The 22047-nt window shown below is 36.8% G+C and overlaps 1 protein-coding gene across 1 annotated transcript; it reads right to left on the reverse strand.

The window, feature by feature from the left end:
* Positions 1-19639: 19639 nt before the first annotated feature.
* RAP2B (RAP2B, member of RAS oncogene family) lies at positions 19640-21577 on the reverse strand. The gene has a single exon (XM_037842216.1). The coding sequence runs from the start codon at positions 21117-21119 to the stop codon at positions 20568-20570; it is 552 nt and encodes a 183-aa protein (XP_037698144.1). The 5' UTR covers positions 21120-21577; the 3' UTR covers positions 19640-20567.
* Positions 21578-22047: the final 470 nt, after the last annotated feature.

A 22047-nucleotide genomic window follows, 5' to 3' on the forward strand; every position in this document is an offset into this window, starting at 1 on the left:
TGTATTTCCCAGAATTTAAATCTGAAACATCCATCTCATTGTCTTATTTCTGGATATGCCTACAATTTGCACAGCAATCTTTTAAAATTGTCTGACTTTGACACCAATTATTTAGAAATCTGAGATACTTGATGTACTGATTCCTGGATTAATATTTTATAAGGTACTTCTTGTTACTCTTTTAAACTTAAAGTATAACTGACTGATATTATTGCTCTAATTAAAACATTGCACATCACAGTTTGATTTAACAGAAGAATAACTGAAAAACTTCATTCAATAAAATAAAAAGTCTCAGTCACATTTATGAACACCTGCCCAAGATATTTAAAACACATACACACAAAGACTTTCTATGTTTTTATTCCAGCCAAGGAAACACTTTCATTAATGATGGTTAGGCACCCGAAATTTAATTTTTAGAAAAAGTTTTGGGCTTGCAGCATTTACAATTGGATAGCTCTATTGCACTGAAACATTTTGTTGCAAATTAACAGTGACTCCATTAATCATATGAGGGGAAAAGTTACTAAAAAAAAATGATGCTAAAAGAAAAAAGCTCTGGATATAAATGCAAACGAAATCCCTTAGCAGTGAAGCAACTTAAAACTTAGAGCTATAAATGGGCATCTTGCCTAAGTGAACATGTGACAAACATTATTTGCCTCCAGTGAGGATGGTGACACCAATCAATAGCCTAACAGATGAGGAAATAAAAGCATAACAAATTCATGTGTCTGATGGTGACTAAACAAATGTAATTTGCCAAACAATGCTTGCTACATTGCATTCCACTTTCTCTCTTTCAAGGCCACATGAGGATAGGTGATTGTTTTATATTTACAAAGCAGACAAAAGTTCTGGGGAAGTATTCTAGCCACACCCTGAACCACGATTACTTGAATGAGTCCTATGAGTGTGTGGAAAAGTTTACTGGAAAAAAAATTAAAGGAGTATCTTCCTGGGCAATTGATTTTCTGCTTCAAAATCTGTTAGAATTAAATGATTTATTTACAAATAAATTTAAAAGTAAATATATTTGTTTGAAGTCTAATTTCTGGAATGAAACTATTATGTTACACATAACTTTTACATAGTACTTTGTTTCTATATAGTTTTCTTGTCAATACTTCCTAAGGATAAAGTGCTTGGTCTTGTTCATTTATAAAACCAAGTGTGAGCACAGAGTAGCAGGGAAAAAGAAGAATATAGATTATGTCTTGGTGAACTATTTAAATTTTTCTGTTGATCCCTACATTCCATTTATCTCCATTAAAAATCAAACTCTAACTTGTCAAAAACTACCCTGATGAACAAAATCTTTGGTAAAATCCTGCCACCATTTTTTGTAATGGCCAAAAAATGGTTGAATTGCTTCTGGAATATCACTGACTGAGACACATTCAAATTTGAAAAGAATGGAGACATGTGAGTAGATTTAAATGATAAGATGCCTAAGCTACACTAACTTGGGTGTGGGCAGTGGGCAAAAGGATACATCTGCTTTTATATGCTTAGAAATTTTTTAGAAGGATAGAAAACAGAGAAAAATGACTACACCTGGGAGTAAAACTGAGTACACTCTTCAGTAATACTTGAATTGCTTCTACCATGAACATTCATTACTTGTATAATTAAAAACTAGACAATAAAATCATGAATAAATGTCAGTAACTATATCCAGGGCAGAGCATGCTATCATGGTGTTTGTCTCTAATGAACGACAGGCATTGGATTAGCATTTTTAAAACAATTACTATGATAGTTATCTAATGAAAAAAAATAGGACAAATATCCTTAATTAATAGGGTAAAACAAAAGAATGGGTGGATCATAAATATAATAATGACAACATAAGAGCTACTTGGTATCAGAATGTTATAGAAGCTATTTTTCTGCAACAGTAACAATATGAGTCACAGTTGTGCTCTTTGTAGACAAATATTTACAATTAGTTGGCATTCCAGGATCAGCAGTGTGAGGGTCACAAGAGAGGGAGAACATGGTCTATGAAGACAAAGAGTAGATACATTGGAAATCCAGTTGAGTCTCTCTTTTTCCTGGGTAACTTTACAAGTTAATTTCTCTGGACTTGAAAAATGGGAATGCAGGATAATTATATTATATTAGGATAATTCTGAGGATGGTATGAGATTATATATGTAAAGTACTGGGCACATAGTAGGTACTACATAAAACTTTGCAATTAATCATCACAATTGATATCATGGAGGTAGCTGTAAGTCAGCCCAGAACTATGATAGAAGGCTGCCCAGATGTTAGGAGAGGCAGTGCAGGAGACTATCCAGAATTTAAATAATATACAAAACAACTTTTCCACAAACAAACAACTGAGAATCACATATGTCAAGATAGATACAGAATTAACATGTCTCATTTTCTTTTCATATATCCATATTATTTAGAGAGATTTAATTCAATCACAAGCATTAAAGTAACTAGCCTCTAAATATTGGAACAACCAAATCTCTATAAATATACCTTCAAATCAAATGCAAAACCTATGTTATACACTAATGAGATTTATTTTTTAGTATGCTATCAAAATTTAAATCTTTTTAAAGATTTAATATAATGAGAAGTGTATTGCTCAGGCCATACAAGACCAAATAGTTATTTCTAAATGTAACTACTGTTATATTTAACTGTAAATTTTAAAGTTTATGTAAATTATTAATGTAAACCACCATAGCTCCACAAGGCAGAGACTAAATAACATTAACTGGCTTAGATTGTATGCTAATAATGATCAAAATACTATCTACAATTTCAGTACTACAGAATTTCAATGAAGCTTGTGTATATAAATCACCACATGAATATGGAAAGAGTTAAGTGATTTAATTTTATTTGTAAGGCCTCTTAGCCTACAATTTAATATAAATTGTATGCAGAATATGCCATTCTTTTGTTGGCACTACAAATTTCCTGGGATCCTATTATGCAAATTTAAATTTCCCCAAATGTATATTTTATTAAGAGGGGAAAAAAGATACTGAACAGTTCAACTGCCATTGAACCATGGCATATTTAGTTGATATCCATATTCTTAAAACATAACATTCTAAAATTAAATTTAGTCTGGAAATCGCTGATATTCATAAAATGGAACCTGATGTTGAGTGACACTAAATTTCTAAGCACTGACATTGATTTTGAAATAAGAACCGAAGAATTCAGGATAGTCAAAATGAATCATTAGGAATTAGACACATTTTCAAACTTTTAATTTAAAAGAGATGCCAAGTTTTCAAATTTAGTATATTGTTTTCATTATTTTAAAAAAGATACAAACCTCTAGGAACAAATTCTTTGCCTTGAAAAACAATTTGTTTTTATTCCCTTTTTTTCATAATTATTTTTCTTCTATAATGAGAACACTTAAATCCCAGAGGCTTTATTTGATCTTGAGAAGGTGCTTACAGATGACTCCAAAAAGGCAGTAAAGAGAACAAGATACCTAGTTATAAAACTCATGTATGAGTTACATTGTACACACCCCAGCTACTCAAGGTGAGGTCTAAGGCCACAGTTTCAGCATCATGCTGGAGCTTGTTAGAATCACAGAATCTCAAATTCCATTTCAGCCCTACTCAATCAGAACCTGCATTTTACCAAGATCCCTAGATGATCTACCTGTGTATTAATGTTTGAACTGCAATAGTAAAACAATCTGATGTTCTGATAATAGAAATATCTGATACTTACATCTGAACAATAATGAAATTAAGCTGATTCAGTGACTAGTTACTCTATACTTAAAAGCTCAGAAATGTGAGCTAAAGACACTTCAAAACTTTAAAATCCACCATATCCCCACCCTTGCAAGGGGTAAGTAGGAGGAAAAACATCTATTAGCGATCCATTTGATACTAAGTTTAAACTGTCTCTTCCCTCGCAATCATCTCTTTTCTTTTTGTTTTTAGAGACCAAGAAGCCAATTTCAGGAAACCAAGTCAAATCACAATAGAAAATTTCAGCTTTCCAACAAACTGGGTTTATTTAAGGCATAAAAACTTTCTTTTAAGGAAGGGCATGTAAGTATTTGGCTTTATTTCCAGAGGGAAAATAACTTTGTGCTATTTCTAACACACAATAGGTACACTAAATGGACATTTTTATGTAACTCTAAGAATGCTATATTTAGGGACTTAATAAAACAATTGTACTCCTCAAGAGGAAAGCAATAAATGGTCATCCAAATTACTCACAAAAGTAATACTGAGTTTTTGTCTTCTTTTAAAGAGTGGATGATTACTTAAAGTTCTGGAGAATCAGAAATAGTGCAAACTGAGCTTCACAGTAAGTAGGAAATAAGGCTCATCATGTACTACCCAAGAGAATCTGAACAGCTGCTCTTTAATTTGGGATACTGGATGATAACTGTGACAAGTGAAAGTGCCTAAAATTTAACTGTGCTGCAGTCTGAATATTTTTTATTCCCTATTTAACAAAATGGAAGAAAGGACAGATTAACTACAGGGCAAAAGAGAGGCCTGGGGTCAGATATTTCCCCTATCCTTTAAGCAATAACAGTGGTTCAGTGGTAGGAAATTAGTATGTATCTGTGGGAAATAAGTGTCCACAGCATGACTTTACCCCTCAATAGGCCAGTAAATACAATGGGATTAAGCAAATAATCTCTCCAGTATTCCCAAGAATTCATCCATTGAGGGTAAAATATATCTGGCTGATCCACTGAGGATAAAATATATCTGGCTGCTGCTACTCTTCCTCATTTCAAGTCCTTCCTCAATACTAACCTTTAGGTAATCAAAATAGCTTTCTTACAAGATTTAATTTAAAATGGAATCAGTTGAAAATAGATTTTGAAATCTTTAAGGAAATCATAACACAATACAGAATATAATATATTATTTTCAACAATGCCTAAATTTTCTATATTACCATAAAAAATGCAATTACATGATTTGTGCTGTAGGGTCTGAGTTTTTCATGTATTCCTTCAAGAATGCAGAGTAGATTAATTAAATTTGGGGGAAAATTATCTTTATCACCATTAGAAAGGAGATTAATACATTTTATCTAATTTACCAAATTTGAGAACTTAATCGCAGATTTATGGATAAAGCACACACACTTCTGAAGTAGAAATGAAATGATCAGCAAAGAACTCACAGCATCTCCATTAATTGTCTCCTAGTACATATTTTAATTCCTTACTCTCAACAAACACCATGATTTTTTTGTTAGCTCCACAATCAGTCATCTAACAGAGAGGTTCTACGGAGAAAAGTGTTTTTGTATAAGAGGATCTTTGTTTTGAGAAACCCCTGTAGGGTATATAAGGAAGATGATATTAGGAAGTTTTAGAATAGCCTTTTAAAAATGATACTGTGATTCAAATGTTACTCTTATCTAATTCGTGTATAAGAGTGTTCTAGTTTGCTAATGCTGCCAGAATGCAAAACACCAGAAATGAATTGGCATTTATAAAAGGGGGGTTATTTGGTTACACAGTTACAGTCTTAAGGACATAAAGTGTCCATCAACAATAGGGTACCTTCACTGGAGAAAGGCCGTTGGCATCTGGAAAACCTCTGTTAGCTGGGAAGGCACGTGGCTGGCATCTGCCTACTCCCAGGTGGCCTTTCAAAATGCCATTCTCCAAAATTTCTGCATCAGCTTCCAACAGCCGTCTTCAAAATGTCTGTCTCAGCTCCAGCTAGCTATGAGCTCCTTCTGTCTGAGCTTATATAGGCTCCAGTAAAGCAAACAAGGCCCACTCTGAATGGGCGGGGCCATGCCTCCATGGAAATTATCCAGAGTTATCACCTACAGTTGGGTGGGTCCCATCTCCATGGGCACTGAACCAATAAGTTCCAACCCAATCCACACTAATATGTCTGCCCCCACAAGAATGCATTAAAGAATATGGCTTTTTCTGAGGGACATAAATATACAAACCGGCACAAAGAGTATACAAAAAAATGGAATGCTTGGTAGTTCAAAATTGGAATTGTAGATGTCAGGAGCATGGCTGACTTTGAAATAAGAAAGTAAAATATCACATAAACTACAGCCAGATGAATTATTACGAAGGCATCGATTCTTTACTCCCATAGGTGTTAGAATCACTGCTAGATTAAGTAAGAATCCTCTTTCCAGTGCCCCGAAGGCAGCCTGTAGTTGGAAGGCTGCCAACTAAGTTTTATTTCTAGTTTAGTTAACTATCTTTGTTGAGCAACACAGTACTACCATCGTTAATATGAAGTTATTGACTAAATAAGTGATTCTCAAGTTTTGGACCCTCAACAACCTGCATCAGCTGCACGTCGGAATTCATTAGAAATGAAATGCCATTCTTGGGTCCCAGGGGTACTTACTTTACTGAATCATAAACTCTGGGGGTGGGACTCAACAATGTGTTATGTAACCAGCCGGCCAGGTGATTCTGATGCACTCTCAAATGGGACACCATTGGCTTATGATATCTAAAGTTTCCTCTAGTTATGAGGAAATTAACAAATAGAACCATCTGATTGTGAGCTTATTAAGTCAAGGATTATTTCTTACTTAGCTCCAGTGTCTAATAACTGAACGCTCCAAGGAATGTGTGAATGGAGATATCTCAGTATCTCAGTATTAATCTCTTCTCCCCCAAATTCCAGTTGCACTCTGTAATGATGTTACAGCAAATATCACCCTTTTTGTTACTGCCACGCTGTTAGTGCTGTCATTTGTGCACGTTTTGTGTCTTTTCAAAACAGATACCATCCGCAACAGAATATCCTTCATGTATCAAATACAGCAGTAATCCTCAAACTTCACCATGAATAGTATTACTTGGAGGACTTCCTGAAAATACAGGTTGCTGAACCACCACCCCTACTCACTCAGATTTTGATTCAGTAGGCCTGAGGTGCGACCTGAGAATCTGCATTTTTGACAAGTTTCCAGATGCTGCGGGTCGGGGAACCTACTCTGAGACCACTGCCACCGAGCACAAGGATGACTGCTTGTAGAACTAACGAAAGGCTTACAGAGTTGCTGAGAGTAAGGAATTAAAATAGATAGGTTATGAGCTTTTTTATTTTTTTATTTAACAAGTCTGAAAAAGGATAGAGTAGATACATTTATATGTTTAAATTATATGTATTTGGCCTATTTTGCTAAAAAGGGACAATTATAACCAAGGCTTTGATAGGCACAGTTCAATTTACCCTTATTATTCCTTTTCTAAATGGCATATCTCTGTCTAAATGATATGGAATTTCTAAAAATTTCTACAAAATCTTAAGGGTGCCAAATAAATTATTTTTAAAATAACATTCATAACATATTATGAAATACATAATTTCAATATTCAAATATATAATTTTGTAATATATATTATGAAAACTCAATTTGTTTCTATTAGTTTATATATCTCTCAGTTCTCTCTCAAACTAATTATTTTATAGGTTTCTGAAAAGTTGAAACTAGTGCTTAGAAATTAATTCTAATTCAGGACCAGCTATTCAAAAATGCTCTCAACGACCAGATAGACCTGTCTGGGAAAACACAGGCGAAAAGTCAAGCCATAGATTAGAAACGATCTAGACAAACACAACTGTGGTACCAAATCTAAGAGTCTGCCTTTCTGAAAATAGAGTTCCTGGTGTTCAAATTTAAAAAGCCAAGTTAATTTAAGAAATGAATGCTTAATATAACAAAAACCCAGTGTACAATCATACAAATTCAAACGGCTAGTTAATGGTATTTGTAGTATAAAATAATTTATCTGCTTTCAAAATGATTCAAAGCTGTGTCTGAAATGGAAAGTCTCTTAATTGTATTTTAAATATGATTTAATTTTATGCACAGCTTTATCAGACCATACCTACTGCATAAACCAAGGCATACCTGTGTTTGGAAAACCAATACAGAACAGGCCACAAGTTTGTAACATAATATACTAATTTCCCAAAAACTCTAAAACTATTTCAGCACTGCTTTTGACAACTCTACAGAAAACTTAAGTCCTATTAGCACTCTAGTGGTGCTTCCATTCCAAACTATAAATTTTCAGAATCGATGAGTAAAAGAACAGTTCCCAACATTTCATTCTATAATATTTGTCTGCAGTTGATGCAAACATCCATCAAATTTTTTTTCTGGCAATTGTGACCTATTTTTAGTGTTCCAGCTTACTTCCTTTTCCCTTAGGACTAATTGTTCATTCATTCATTCCACTGATACTACGTGCTGACCACATGCCAGGCTCTGTTCTGGGCACTGGAGATAAAAAGTCTTTGCCCTAATAGGCTTACCTTCTATTGGAGGTTTTCAATAATAAAAAAATAATGTATTAATCTATTAAAAGTACTGAAGGCACAGATGGTATCTTATTCTTGGTACAGGGCTTAGGATGTGCATGGCACTCAATATTTAATATATGAACACATTCTTCATGGTTTCCAGATAGTGATGTCCTTGAAAAAATAAAGGTACCTGACTAAAATATACATTTGAATTCATCATCATATAGTACAGTATTCTAAACAAATCAGTTCACAAATTTTCTGATACTTACTTTTACAGTGTAATTCAGTACCTATAATGAGTAAAGAAATCTCATTCAAGTATACGATATATGATGAATTTAAAAGTGCATTTTAATGTATATATATATTTTTTTTTTCTGGTTCAAAACATAGTACAATATTATGGCTGAAATCCTAAGCAAATCTTTCTTCTATTACCTAGCAACCCTCCTGTTCTCAGTCTGCAGATTCTGCAAACATCCCATCCCTCCCCACCTCTCTCCTCCTTCTATTCCTGGAAACTACACGCTTAACCTAATGAAAGGTAAAAGTTAATTAGAGCTATATTGCATATATCCACCATCACATAAAGCAGGGAATTATATAAGAGAGTGAATAATGGTTGCTATGGGAACAATAATTTACTATTTTGGGCAAAAGCTTCAACTCTACTCAGATCAACTATATTTTAAAGGATAATGCTGTGAGAAAAATACTCTGAAACACCAACTTTTTAAATAACATATCTCACAGATTTCATTTTTGCTCTAAAATGCACATAGAGAAAAACCAAGAAAATACCTGTTTCACAAATTTGAATAAGGAAATGAAATTTCAGTGGGATGATATCAGCAGTGATCATAAAATTCACTCACTTTCTCTACTATATTCATTATTTAATTATTTTTGAGAAAACGTTCTACTGATTAATGAAACCAGACTCTATACAAAGTTTGTATTCTGAAAGTAAAAATGTAAAAATCAGGTTCCTATAATCTATTTAAGCTCTGACATACAACACTTTAAATTCAACTTAAATTCAATGCAGACAATAAAATCCATTCATGCTCCTGGAAAATGAAAGACCATGTCTTCAATAGTCAAATGATCCAGCCTTGGAAAATAAGGAAATGAAGATAATGTTAAGTGGTCAAAATATTTTTACCATGTGAAAATTGATGATTCTCACTGAATGGCAGTGTTATCATAACTAATAATTTTCATCATATAATGTTTTAAACTGTATGTTAAAATGACTGAACTAAAATACTTTCCAGGAGGTTAACTTTTGTTTACTTATTTTTGGTGTATTACCTACTCTATTCATTACCCAAAGTTAAGACCAAAATGGCACTATAGTCCCATTGTACATGTATTTTAGATGCTTCCCTGCAGGCTACTACAAATCAATTATATGACTTGTAATTAAGAGGGTAAATATTTTGCCAAAAGCACCACACCACCATGCTAAAACCAAACACTACTCTATGACTTTTGGGTAATTCACAGACATGCTACTCTCCTGAGGAAAAGAACTTAAAAAGTAAAATTCTTAGCAATTTTACTACAAAATGTAAGCTAGAGAAAGTTCATAATAGTAATTTAAAAAAAAAATAGTTATAACAGTTTTCAAATAATAAAGTTGTAATTATTCAAAGAAAAAATGAAATTATTTCCACTGAAAATGTTGCTTTGAAAATCATTTCCAAGCTATAAAAGGTAAATGTAAATAATGACATCACAAAACATCCTGCACAATTAATTTATTTTTTTAAATTTATGAGTACATGTATTTTCTTGGCTAATGCTATAGTGACTCATAACTGAATATTCTCCCTTGTTAGAAACTTTTTAATTAGCAAGAAAACAAACCACATTCCCCCAAACCAATAAAACCTAGAGATAAATGAAAAATGTTGCAAAACTGCACAGATGATTATAAAAGAAGAAAACAGACTATAAGAAAAACAGGAAATTTAGATATGCCAAATTTGTATTCTCTATCTTAATTGTAATCACATTACCAATTAAATCCGATGTTTTCAACTTAATACAAAGATACTACAGAGAATATTCCTATCAACACCATCCATTCAGATACAAGAGTGTTCCTAAATTTGAGAAGAAAATGTCAGCAACCCAAATTGCTCACCCACTTTCACCAAACTGTGCTTTTCGTTTATTGTAAAAAAATTATTTCATTTACTACCTACTTAGCTCACAGAGATTCTTCTAAATGGTGAGAACCTCGAGAACTTTTTGTTGGGCCTTAAGATTGTTCTAGCCCATTTACAAAACTGTTAAATCACCTACTTACTAGGAATGTTAAGATTTCCAAATGTCCCTGCTGTGAAATATAGAATCCTAATTGTCCCACAGGTAGGGTGCCTAATAGTCTGGTTGCTTAAAGTTTTTAAGGGTATACTGCACAGGTTTTCGAATACCTATTTCACTGAAATCTTAAGGAAAAACCAACCATGCCCAGTTCGGAGTAAATTAAAGATCCACGGTCACCGAGTTAATTCCACATTAATGAACTTGCTGACAGGATACTTAATGCTTTATTCCAGAGTGGTTGGCAGCCACAGCGTATGTGCCAGCTAGAGGCTGCCAGATCCCAGGCACTTAATTACAAGGCAATCACCACTGCCTCTGCTGCCCCTTCATCACTGCCTGAGAGGTTTGGGCACAGGTAGGCCTGTGCATCTCAGCAGCAGGAGTGTGGCCACCACGGAGACACTCAGAGTCCTTTGTTCTAAAGGTTGCTAAGATGAAGGGTGGGAGGGAGGGAAGGAAGGAGGGGAAAAAAAAAGTGCTTTGTAAAAATGAAAATAAAGGAGGGTAGGATGTATGTGCAGCATCTTTTCTACTCCAAATTGAGGAGGTCGGGTGCTGAATAGGGGCCTGGATTAGGCTGGAAAGAGACAGGTGAACTGGGGGAAGCGAAGTGAAGGCCTAAAACCTTCCAAACATCTCCCCATGGGGGCTTTGGGAGAACTGCAACACTTCTGCCCTCCAACTCTCTTAAAGGATTCCTCCCTCCCTTCTAGGTCCCCTTCCTTAGTCACCAGAATGCCCAGAGGTACGCTCTGGCCATCCCCAGTTCATCAACCTACCAAAGCAGACCCTCCTTTGGAATATTTGTCCCTACAGGTAACCCAAATCCCCAGTTAATCTTAATCCTGGAGTGCTGTGCATTTCTCTTAGATGTGAATTTAATTAGCTGATCAAAGTAATAGTGTTCTGAGCATAATTAAGAGCACTGGATTTTAATTGCATTTTCTGCATTGCACTAATTGCAATGTAGTTCTAATTTCTGCAATGTGGGGAAACTTTTTTGAGTAGGGAAAGCCTTAACCACTCCTACTTAGGCTACTTCAACCCTCCTTTCTTCTGGGTTATGCCACCTCCATCTCCATATGACCAAGTTTAGAGTAGTGTTTCTCAGGGCACATGTGGCAATCTGGAGACATTTTTGGTTGTCAAGACTAGGGGATGGGGGTGCTACTGACATCTATCAAGTATGGGCCACAATGGCCCAAAAAGCCCCCAACCTCCAAGACAAAGAATTTTCCAGCCTAAAATTTTAATAGTGCTGAGGCTGAGAAACCCTGGATTGCAGTCCAATTTATTACAGCAGCATTATCACTCCATCCCACAGACTTCTTCACCTGTGGCCAGTAGCAGCCCTAAGCCTCAATAAATCCTGAGTCACAGTGAATCACAAATTTTAACACAGGGAAAGCCTTTGGTATGGAGGAACATCTGGGCACGAGTGTGGGCTGAAGAACAAATCTACCACAGCCTGCACTTTGTTCCCCTTGTCAGCTCCTGCTGTAGCAACACGAAGAGTATCCCACTGCCTGCTGAACAGACCAAAATGTTTAAGACAAATATCTCATTGCCCTTACCACTATTTATGCTTTCTCAATAACAAAATAAAGGCTGGGATGGGCAAAAAAGAACAGCAATTTTGCTTCTGGGGTTAGGTTTTTGTTCGTTGCTGGCCCTGCCTTTCGTGTTATAAGATTCTCTTAAAGAAAGAGAATACAATTGGGTTATTTCTCATTTTTCGATCTCCGCACAAGAATACAGAGGAAGAAGAGCTGGTCTGGAAATATTCTGGTTGATTCTTAGTATCTTCAAATATTCCCTCAATCTAATAGCCTAATTTGTTAAAAAAAAAAACACATTTATCAGTTTTTTACCCAAACCTGAAGGGAATGTCAGTTAGTGGGCAATCTTTTCCAACTAATTTTATCTGTTTCAGTCTGGACTTCAAATATAGTGTGAAAAATACTTCTCCCCAATTACACTGAAAATATATTTTTAAACATCCATCAGTTAACCAGTTAGTTCTTAGATTTTTATCAATTAATATGGATTATATTTGTGATAGAATTATTTGCACAAAAAACCAGATGTGGATGAATAAAATGATAAACAAAGGAAAAAAGTAGGAAATATTATTAATTAAAGCTAAGATAAATGAACTCAAAGTAAAGAACTCTAAACCCAAGTCTTTTTCTGCTAGGTGATAGAATTCAAAACTCTCTAAAAACTACATTATACTGATACATATGTTCTTGTGGAATTATGTTAATACAGATCACTATGGATGCTCGTTTCTTTAATGAGATATTAGCCTATACTGTTAACCTCTAAAAAGAATATTAAAGAATATATTAATATGCATAATATTAAGTAATATTCAAATATTCTGAGTTAATGGATTGAAACATTTTTATAAATGGTCAGATAACATATAAAATATTAAAAACTTTACTCAAGCTATAATACTATTAGTAAATTTGTATTTCATGAGTGGTTTTACAGTAATCAGACTTAAAAGAATAATGAAGTACCTTTACATGGACTATTCTGCTACCTCTGCAATTCTGTGACTTGCCACATTTAAAAGTATGCTGTTAAATTCACGAAATAGACACAAAATGGTCACCAGAACTCTTCAAACCAAGGGAAGTTAATAATCACAACTCCACCCTTCAAATGGTTTTACAATAATTGCTATTATTGTTACCTCTTACAGCTTGTTACTCAACATTTGTCTCTGAGCTGGGTGCCTTCTTCCAATAAATAATAAAGACGTAAGAACAAGAGCTCTTGTATAAAATAACTATAAGCTTAGTGAACTTAAAACATCAGCTTAATTCTTTGGCATGCTTGTTTTTAGATTATCTTTTTCAAAACAAACACCCTGCCCTGAATCTTCTCATGTGAGGAACTCTAAAAGACTGTATATCAACATAATTTTTTCTTTTTTGGAGAACATAACTGAAATTGTCCTCTCCCTGCCCTTTTTTCCTGATTTAAATATCTATATGACAGTAAATAAATTCAGTGAGTCTTTTTATGCATCTTCCCTCTTCCCTTTGATATGAAAATATGAAAGCAACTTGATTTCCACCTTCAAAGTGTTCAATTTAGCTAATTCAAAAAAGGAAGTTAGGAACCATTCACAAACTTAGATAACTGGAACAACATTTACACATGCAACCACAACCAAAAAGTATCATGTTATCGAAACTCATGGGGTCCCTATTTATTTACCATATCCACATATCTTTCAGAGAAAAGGCCTAATTCTCAACAAATGTATCTACTCTATTCCCTTCCAGATAGACTTATGGTATTAAACTACAACTGAAGACACAAGTGGATGTGCTTTTCTGTATATCCCTATTGTTTAATATATGCTGCCTTCATACCTTATGGTGAAAAAGAAACAACAAAAAAAAACAAAAAAAAACCCACAGAGTTGTCATCCTTTTACCTGACTCCCATTTAAGCATTAGTCCTAACACCCTAGCTAACAGTATGTGCTCAATAACTGCTGAATAATGAATTGATTAATTTCAGCTATGTTTACCAACTTTTACTGCATCCTTATTCTTATCAAAGAATCATCTCAGGCATTTTTTGTGCACCCATACCAAAATCTTTCTCAAAATGCATCAACATCTTTCTCATTTCTATTTTTTAAAGAAATGTTTAGCTACATTTGCAGTTTTTCACAATTACCACAAATATGCCAACCACACATTTTCAAAGCTCTTAACAAACTAAGCCCCCATAATTTTGCAAATATTTTAAAAGAGTAAAGTTTGGTCAATTGGACAAGAAAGCACATCATTTCTACCTACCTTTTCTAAAAAAAGCATTTCCACCAAGACTTCTGTTTAGCTCCAAAGGAGGAATACAAATATCTTGCCTGCATTCCAAATTACAAAAAAGATCAACACCCACCACTCCATAAGCCATAGGCCATTTTGCTCTTCCTCTCTGTCTATACCAGTCAGTAATTTCTACTTCTCAAGACAATTTTAGTAAGGTTTTAGAAACTGTAATTCCATTATTCTTTCATTCTCTTACTGTACACTAATCCAGTTTGAATGAATATTAACCAGTATTAGGATGAAGTATTAAATATTTTTGATTCTTTTAGTTTCTGATTTGGCAAATAACTTCAACATACAAGACACTCTTTAAATATATTTTTCCAAAATCAATAAAACCCTAAAATCCAATTAGTTTAATAGTATCTAGTAGTCATCCAAATTAACAGTAGAAATAACCATAATGTCAAAGCCAAGATAAAAAGCTTGTACCCAAATTGGCACTATAATATACAGCCACAAACAACAGCCTTTTGAACATGAAGCTCCATAAAACTGTCAAAAACCTCAAAACATCAACCATAAATGTACATAACTTTTTAAAGTGAACCTTAAACTCACAACAACATATAGGAATGTTCTTTTGACAGATGTGCAAAGTAAATTAAATTCATACATGAATAAAAGACAGTTCTAAAGACTATCTTAATAAATCTTACATGAGTAGGGGTGACAGAAACCTACCAATCTTCAATCAACATTATTCAGCTTCTATTAGAATAGTTTCAGACATAACACTTCATATTTCATTCATTCAGCAAATAGTTATTAAGCTACTACAATGAACCATAAACTGTTATGCTATGAAAATGACAAGAACAGCAACAAAAGAGTGGAAAATTAAAATACTTTCACCAGAAGTATTTTTATTTTTATTTTTTTAAGGGCAAAAGTAAGCAAAATAACCCATGTCCAGAAAATATTAAAAATTAAAGTTGGGATCTGAGTTAGGGCCCTTCCCCCCACCCAAACATGTTCATATTATCCTTAACATCTAAATAATAGCTTTTACCCCCTCAGCCTATAAACCCAAGCTCAACTTAGAATTGTAAAATAGAAATTTGAAATGAGACTCTCCATCATTTGTAATTAGAGATCTATTTATTTAGAAGCCTCTGAACCACCTTCAAAACTCAGATATTTAACCTAGAGTTCTGGGAACTTCCATTTGAATTAAGCTGTGTAACAAAACAACACGTGTGGCAGTTTTATGATGTATTTTCCCAGAATGGATCACAGCAGAACTATATGAGATTGAACTAATACCTGTGAATACTCCCAAGAAACAGGGAGTGAGTGCATTTATATCCTCAGCCATACACATACAGACATACAAGTGTCAACCATGATGTGAAGATTTAAATTCTCTAACACAACTGTTTTAGAATCCTTGCTAAGAAGTCAGAAAATTTAAAATGCTTTATCTTTTAATTTTAAAGTAGAGAGAAGCCATCATTACCTAAAAGTGTTCCCTTTTATCAAAGACTTTCTTTTCAAAAGTTTTTTTGGAGAAATGTTGATTGTTTACTTAGGCCATGTCCCTATTTTAATCAAGATTATTTTCTCATTTAGGTCACCTTCTGAATTAACACTGAATACCAGAGCCAAACTACTCACACGCTAATGTGAAAATGGCCAAAAACTACCTGCAACCTCTATCCCATTTCACACTCAACAGTCTAACAGTCTTAGTGTATAACGGTGTTTATCCTCTTCAGCCTCTATTTCAATCAAGATCAGATAATTCTATGCAGCACTCTAAAATGTGTGACATGGGTCTTGAGTCTGTGTCCCTGAATATCCAGATAGCTCTCTGTGTACCACTCATTTGGGGTTTGGACTAGATCAGTGGTTCTCAAAGTGTGGCTCTTGGAACAGCCTGGAAACCTCATGAAGAGCCTGGAAACATTTTAGACATGAAAATAAGGAAACCCTAACCCAGACTCACCAGATCCCTTACCTTGCTGAGGAAGGACCCAGCAATATGTTTTAACCTTCAGGTGATTCTGATATTTGGTCAAATTTGAGAACCACTGGACTAGATGATCCCTAAAGCCTTCTTCAACCATCAAAATCCTACTGTTTCTAGATGAAATGTATCTTCTAGAACAAGCACCATGTTCAATTAAATAAATTCACATTCCTAGGAGTCTGAGTAAAATACTATAATCAAGAATACCGAATTCTATTAGTAGTATTTAAAAATTTGATACATTTCCACAGAAAAAATTTGTATTATTAGCAAGCCTTTCCCAATTAAACAGACACTGACAAATACTTGATATCATTTTAACAGAGGTCTCCAAATTAAATCTGTTTCCTTCTTATTTATAATTTAGGGACTTATTTCAGCTGTTGCAAAAATGATATGCTTTTATGTCAAGGTAGCAGTATTTTGCATCTATTTCCCAAAAATAGCTGCTACATACAGCTTTGTCTCACCTTCCCAACCCACCTGTGAGAAGTGGGGACAATACCATGCTGGTGAAAATATTTATAAAAATACCTGAATAGTACAAACAGATGAAGCACTTTTGGATTACCACCTACAGGAAATACTAAGAAATATCAGGGACTATCAGGAAGCATGAAGACTTATACATTTTAAGATTTCTACCTCCAAATAGATCTGATCCCAAAATGTGATTCAATAAAGTCTATTTCAGCAGCCAACAATATGGAAATTGTTTTACCTAAGAAATCATGTTCCCAAACACGAAAATGTTAGACATAAGGTTCTATAACTTTTCTGAAGTCTATTACCAAAAGGAGGTCCCCCCAAAAGAAAAAATCCTTTGAAATGACATAGAACCTGGATTACAGTCAGGAACCAAAAGGCAAAGCTGTTAAAAAGCAGCAGGAGTTAAGTTTAAGTCACATTTTGCTCCTCAAGATAAAAGCTCTTTTCCCAATTTCTGTTTTCACAGGTGATTAAAACAAACTTGCCTGACCTACCTTGCTTACTTCCTTCAACAATCTTAAGTTAGCTCAACTTTTTCTGTGAAACAAATGCTCTTATCTCTCCGTAACACTAGAAGGGGTTGTTACTAGCTGACACATTCTTTAGAATATTTTTTCCTTAAGGAAAAAAAATAGGTATCCCTATAAATTCTCTCAATTTTGTCAAGAAGATAATGGAGACGCCCACAAAACTCAGGACTACTATTTTCCTACACAATGCACACACACAAAATTGTTTTCCTTGAGATTCCAAAAAGCATTTATTTTACAGTACTCAGTAAGATCATGTTAAAATCTTCTGTCCTATCACAGATCTAAAAAGAATTTAGTCATCCAAGTGACTAAATTCTGTGCGAAGGTGGTTAATGCACTCAGCAACCCATTTCATTTCCAATTTCTCATTTTCAAATATTCCCTGTCAAGAGTAAATACATTTCTTAAATTAGTGAGATACTTGGCAGCCAAAAAAACAACATAAGAAACAGTCACCATATTTCTTAAAAAAAAAAACACTTCAGAGAATGATACGTCTTCAGAATTTCCAACACTTTGCTCTGCTTAACTAAATTTTAACACAAGACTGAATCATAACAAACTCATAAATTCTCTTAATCTCTACATTTAGAATATATATGTATAATACTGCCTTCCAATTGAGTTTGATATTAAACTTAAGTGAGAGCTACAATGAAATAAAAAGATGGCTGTACGATTATCACAGGCATACTGAGATGCCTCCTGAACGAAGAACTTTTTAAGGCAAAGTATGTTAACACACCTTTAAGGAAACTTGTGGTCTGTTATTTCTTTGGGCTTTATCATCAGAATACATCCCTCTGTCAAAATTCACTTCCGAAGACTATTTATACTTCATAGATGTGAGGTACATTAAATGCTTCTGCTCCTGATATAGTCATACATTTTCTTTTATTCTAAAGAGGTTAAATTAGTGACAAGACTTCCACAAGAGAAACAAAAAGCTCACACTGCCTCCTACTGTTAAAAGGAAGAATGTATGAGGCCAAGTATGCTCCACAAACCAGAGTGAAATGATAGGAAGGGAACTGTCTTTGTCTGTTTTGTTTTAATCTAAAGATCTATTTTCAAATCAAAACCTCAAAAAGGTTGGACACAGTCTACAACCCATACAACAAATACACTGCAGAAGACACTACTAGGAATGACCTCAGAAATGGAAACCATCTTCCCCAAACATGCTTTTGACTTGATGAGACATAATTTAAACAACAACAAAAACAAGGCAAGAACAACAAATTAATGAACATCACCCTGGCCTGCCAGATGGAGGATTACTTTCCCAAACCTAAAGCAGTATCAGCAGTTGGTTTCTCCCCTTCCCTACCTCCACATCAGCAGCACAGATTCAACAGATTGGCCCATCCTGTACTCTGATGATATGGCATACCCCAGGGCTTCTTAGACTGGAAGATTCTCTCTTATTTTAGGAACTGGGGGCAGACACTCAACTCATGACTGAAATGCTTATCTTCAAAACTTAATAAATATCTCGAGGGAATTATGCACCTGGCCCAACCCACCGCACCCATGATACTGTATTAAATCACTGAATATGAAACACAGAAACACAAATAGTTTTGAGTTTTTCTTTAAAAATGACATTTGTATTAAAAGTCTTAAAATGAAGAGACAATGATTAAACGCATGTCTGGAATTAAAAATTACAATTAGTTAGAATTTTCTTGATACATCACAACAGTAAAATTTTGCTCTTTGCTTTCTGGAGGAACACCCTTTAACAGAAAACCAAAACAAAATTTATAAAACAATATAAAGGGGAGCTAAATACCTTAAAATTTGAACAAAATGAAGCAAAAAAGAAAAAAAAAAACCTTGCAAGACATGGAAATTACATTTTAAAGGCTGGAAATAATGAAGAAATTCACTGAACAGGCCCTATTGTCTTGGCTTGTTCAGGAAGATCACTGAAAGGAAACTGGGAAGTGGTTTGGGGAATATCAGATACTAGAATACAGTGGGAAGTTCACAGGTTGGCACCGGCTGGAACAGCTGAGTTTTGAAGGCACTCTGCAGACACAGGGGTGCTGGGGGCCCTGAATCACATTTAGGAAGTCTTTGTACTGTATTTTAAAGAGTTAGTCATCATCAAAATCTGTTACTGCCAACCAAAAAAAAAAAAAAAAAGCTAAAAAGGTAAACAAAAAACACCTAAACTTAAAAATAAACACACAATATTACACACACACACACACAAAATGTGCAGATCTGTAACATTTTTTTCACAGCTGATTAAAAAAAAACAACAACAAAAAAACTACTGTTCTCCCCCAGACTCCCCTTTAATACAGTAGGTAAACAAAATAGAATTTTTTTTTCCACAAATATCAGCAGACACTTTCTGGCACCCCCACACCGTATTGGCATCAGTGTTAACAGTCCCAGTTCAGATGTGCAATATTTCAGATTGGATATACTGTAACAAGAATCCAACTTTGCATAGACATCCTCAGAATCGCAATCAGTCACGGGGTTGCCCTTCCAAGCTGGCAGAAAAGGAACCCCATCTTAATTTCCACCTACTCCTGGAAAACAAGGAAAAAACAGAAGTTTCTTTCTCTCCTTCTGCTCTTTCACATGGTCTCCCGGACTTCCGTCCATGTATTTAAAACTTGGAACTACAAAACGGTTGTTGCCAAAAAAAGAAAATAAAAAGACCTCCCTTTCCTCCATTCTCCCCCTCTTCTTCCTTCATTTCCCCACCCCAACTCCCATTTTTTTCCAGGCCGAAACTTTTGCTTGCCGGGTGTCAAACGGCCAATACAGCGCCCTAACGGCTACTTAAACGGGGAAATATGCGTCAGCCAAAATCAATGAAAAACGTACATGCTGCAAAGAGCCACATTTCCAACAGGGTCTCGGATGGTCAGGACGGGTCACCCCCTCCGACACGGGACGGAGGCAGGGGACGCCGGCCGCAGAGGCCAGTCGGGCTCCCAGAACACCTCCGCCAATGCAAAGTCGTCTCCAATCTCAAAGCAAGAGGAGAAATCACATTTAGAGAGTCGGGTGCGTTTGGCTTTTGTGCGCAGAGCGCGGCAGGCAAACAGCAAACGCGGGCGCCTCAGAGGATCACGCAGGCCGAGCAGCAGCCCTCGTCGCCGTTGGGCTGAGCCGCGTAGTTCATCTGCCGCACAATCTCCGCAAACAGCTCGTCCACCGAGGCTTTGTTTTTGGCCGACGTCTCCATGAAGGGGCAGCTCCACTCCTCGGCCAGGGCCTTGCCCTCGCCGTAAGAGACCTCACGCTCGCCTTCTAGGTCCACCTTGTTGCCCACCAGGATCATGGGCACACGCTCGTACCGCTTCACGCGGATGATCTGGTCCCGCATGGGCTTGATGTCCTGGAAGCTCTGCTGGTTGACTAGGCTATAGACGAGGATGAAACCCTGGCCGTTCTTGATGTATAGGTCCCGCATGGACGCGAACTGCTCCGTGCCCGCTGTGTCCAGGATCTCCAGCACCGACGGTGAAGAGTCCACCTCAATCTCCTTGCGGTAGAAGTCTTCGATGGTCGGGTCGTACTTCTCGATGAAGGAACCCGTCACGAACTGCACGGTGAGCGCGGACTTGCCCACGCCGCCCGAGCCCAGCACCACCACTTTGTACTCTCTCATGGCTCCGTTAGCGCTCTTGCCGCGCCTGCCGCGGCCCCGTCGGGGCTGCGAGCCTGGGGAAGGCTGGGCTTGGCGGCTGGACTTCTCTTCTTTTTCAGCTCCAAAGGAAAACCCCAGGGAAGGGTCGCCGGGGAGTGAAGGACGCAGAAATCACAAAGTGAGGCCGGGCGCCGGGCTGCCCGGCGGTGGCAACGCGTCCCAGCGGCGCAGGTCCGGGGCCCCGCAGCAGCCCGCAGAAGCAGCGGCAGCCCAGCCAGGCGGCGGACCGGGAGGACAATGCCTGCAGCCTGTGCGAAGCGACGGCTGGAGCTCTTCGCCGCGGCAGCTCGGGAAGGCGAGGAGTCGAGCGGTGGCGAGCTGAGGAGGCGGCTGCTAATTGCGCGCCGGACCCGGACGCGCGTGGCATGAGTCCCCGCGGAGCATGTGCCCACCGCTGCGGCCCATCGCGCTCTCTCCCGCAGCCTCCGCGGGGCCAGAGCTTCCTACTCGCCGCGCGCAGCCCGGCCCTCCCCGCTCCGGCGAGCATGCCCAGTGCGCCATCGCCCGCGCCCTTCCGATTCGCGGTTCCGGGTTTTCCGCAAGGCTTGGGAGGGACCAGGCTGAGGGCGGGGCTCACAATTTGAGTCTGGAGAAGCGGATTTGGGAGCGGCGCGCGTCTAGTAGCTAGACGAGAAATGTGTGTAATTGTGTGTCTGGGGTAAGTGGGAGAGAACGATATGGGACAGGTCAAACGAGAAGATGGGAACAGCTTTCGTGCAAGGCTCTGGGGTTTGTACACAAGAGCGGCAGATCTACGAAAGAGTGTGGCGCGGCCGATCGCCCAGAGGATGGGGTGTCTGGGGTTTTGCCATCTCCCGTTATCAGGGGCCCGTGTACTCTACTCCTCGAGCCGCGGGCGCATGTGCGTCTCGGAATCGGACACCTAAAG

Source organism: Choloepus didactylus, chromosome 1, assembly GCF_015220235.1.
Source record: "Choloepus didactylus isolate mChoDid1 chromosome 1, mChoDid1.pri, whole genome shotgun sequence".
Classification (NCBI taxonomy): Eukaryota; Metazoa; Chordata; class Mammalia; order Pilosa; family Megalonychidae; genus Choloepus; species Choloepus didactylus.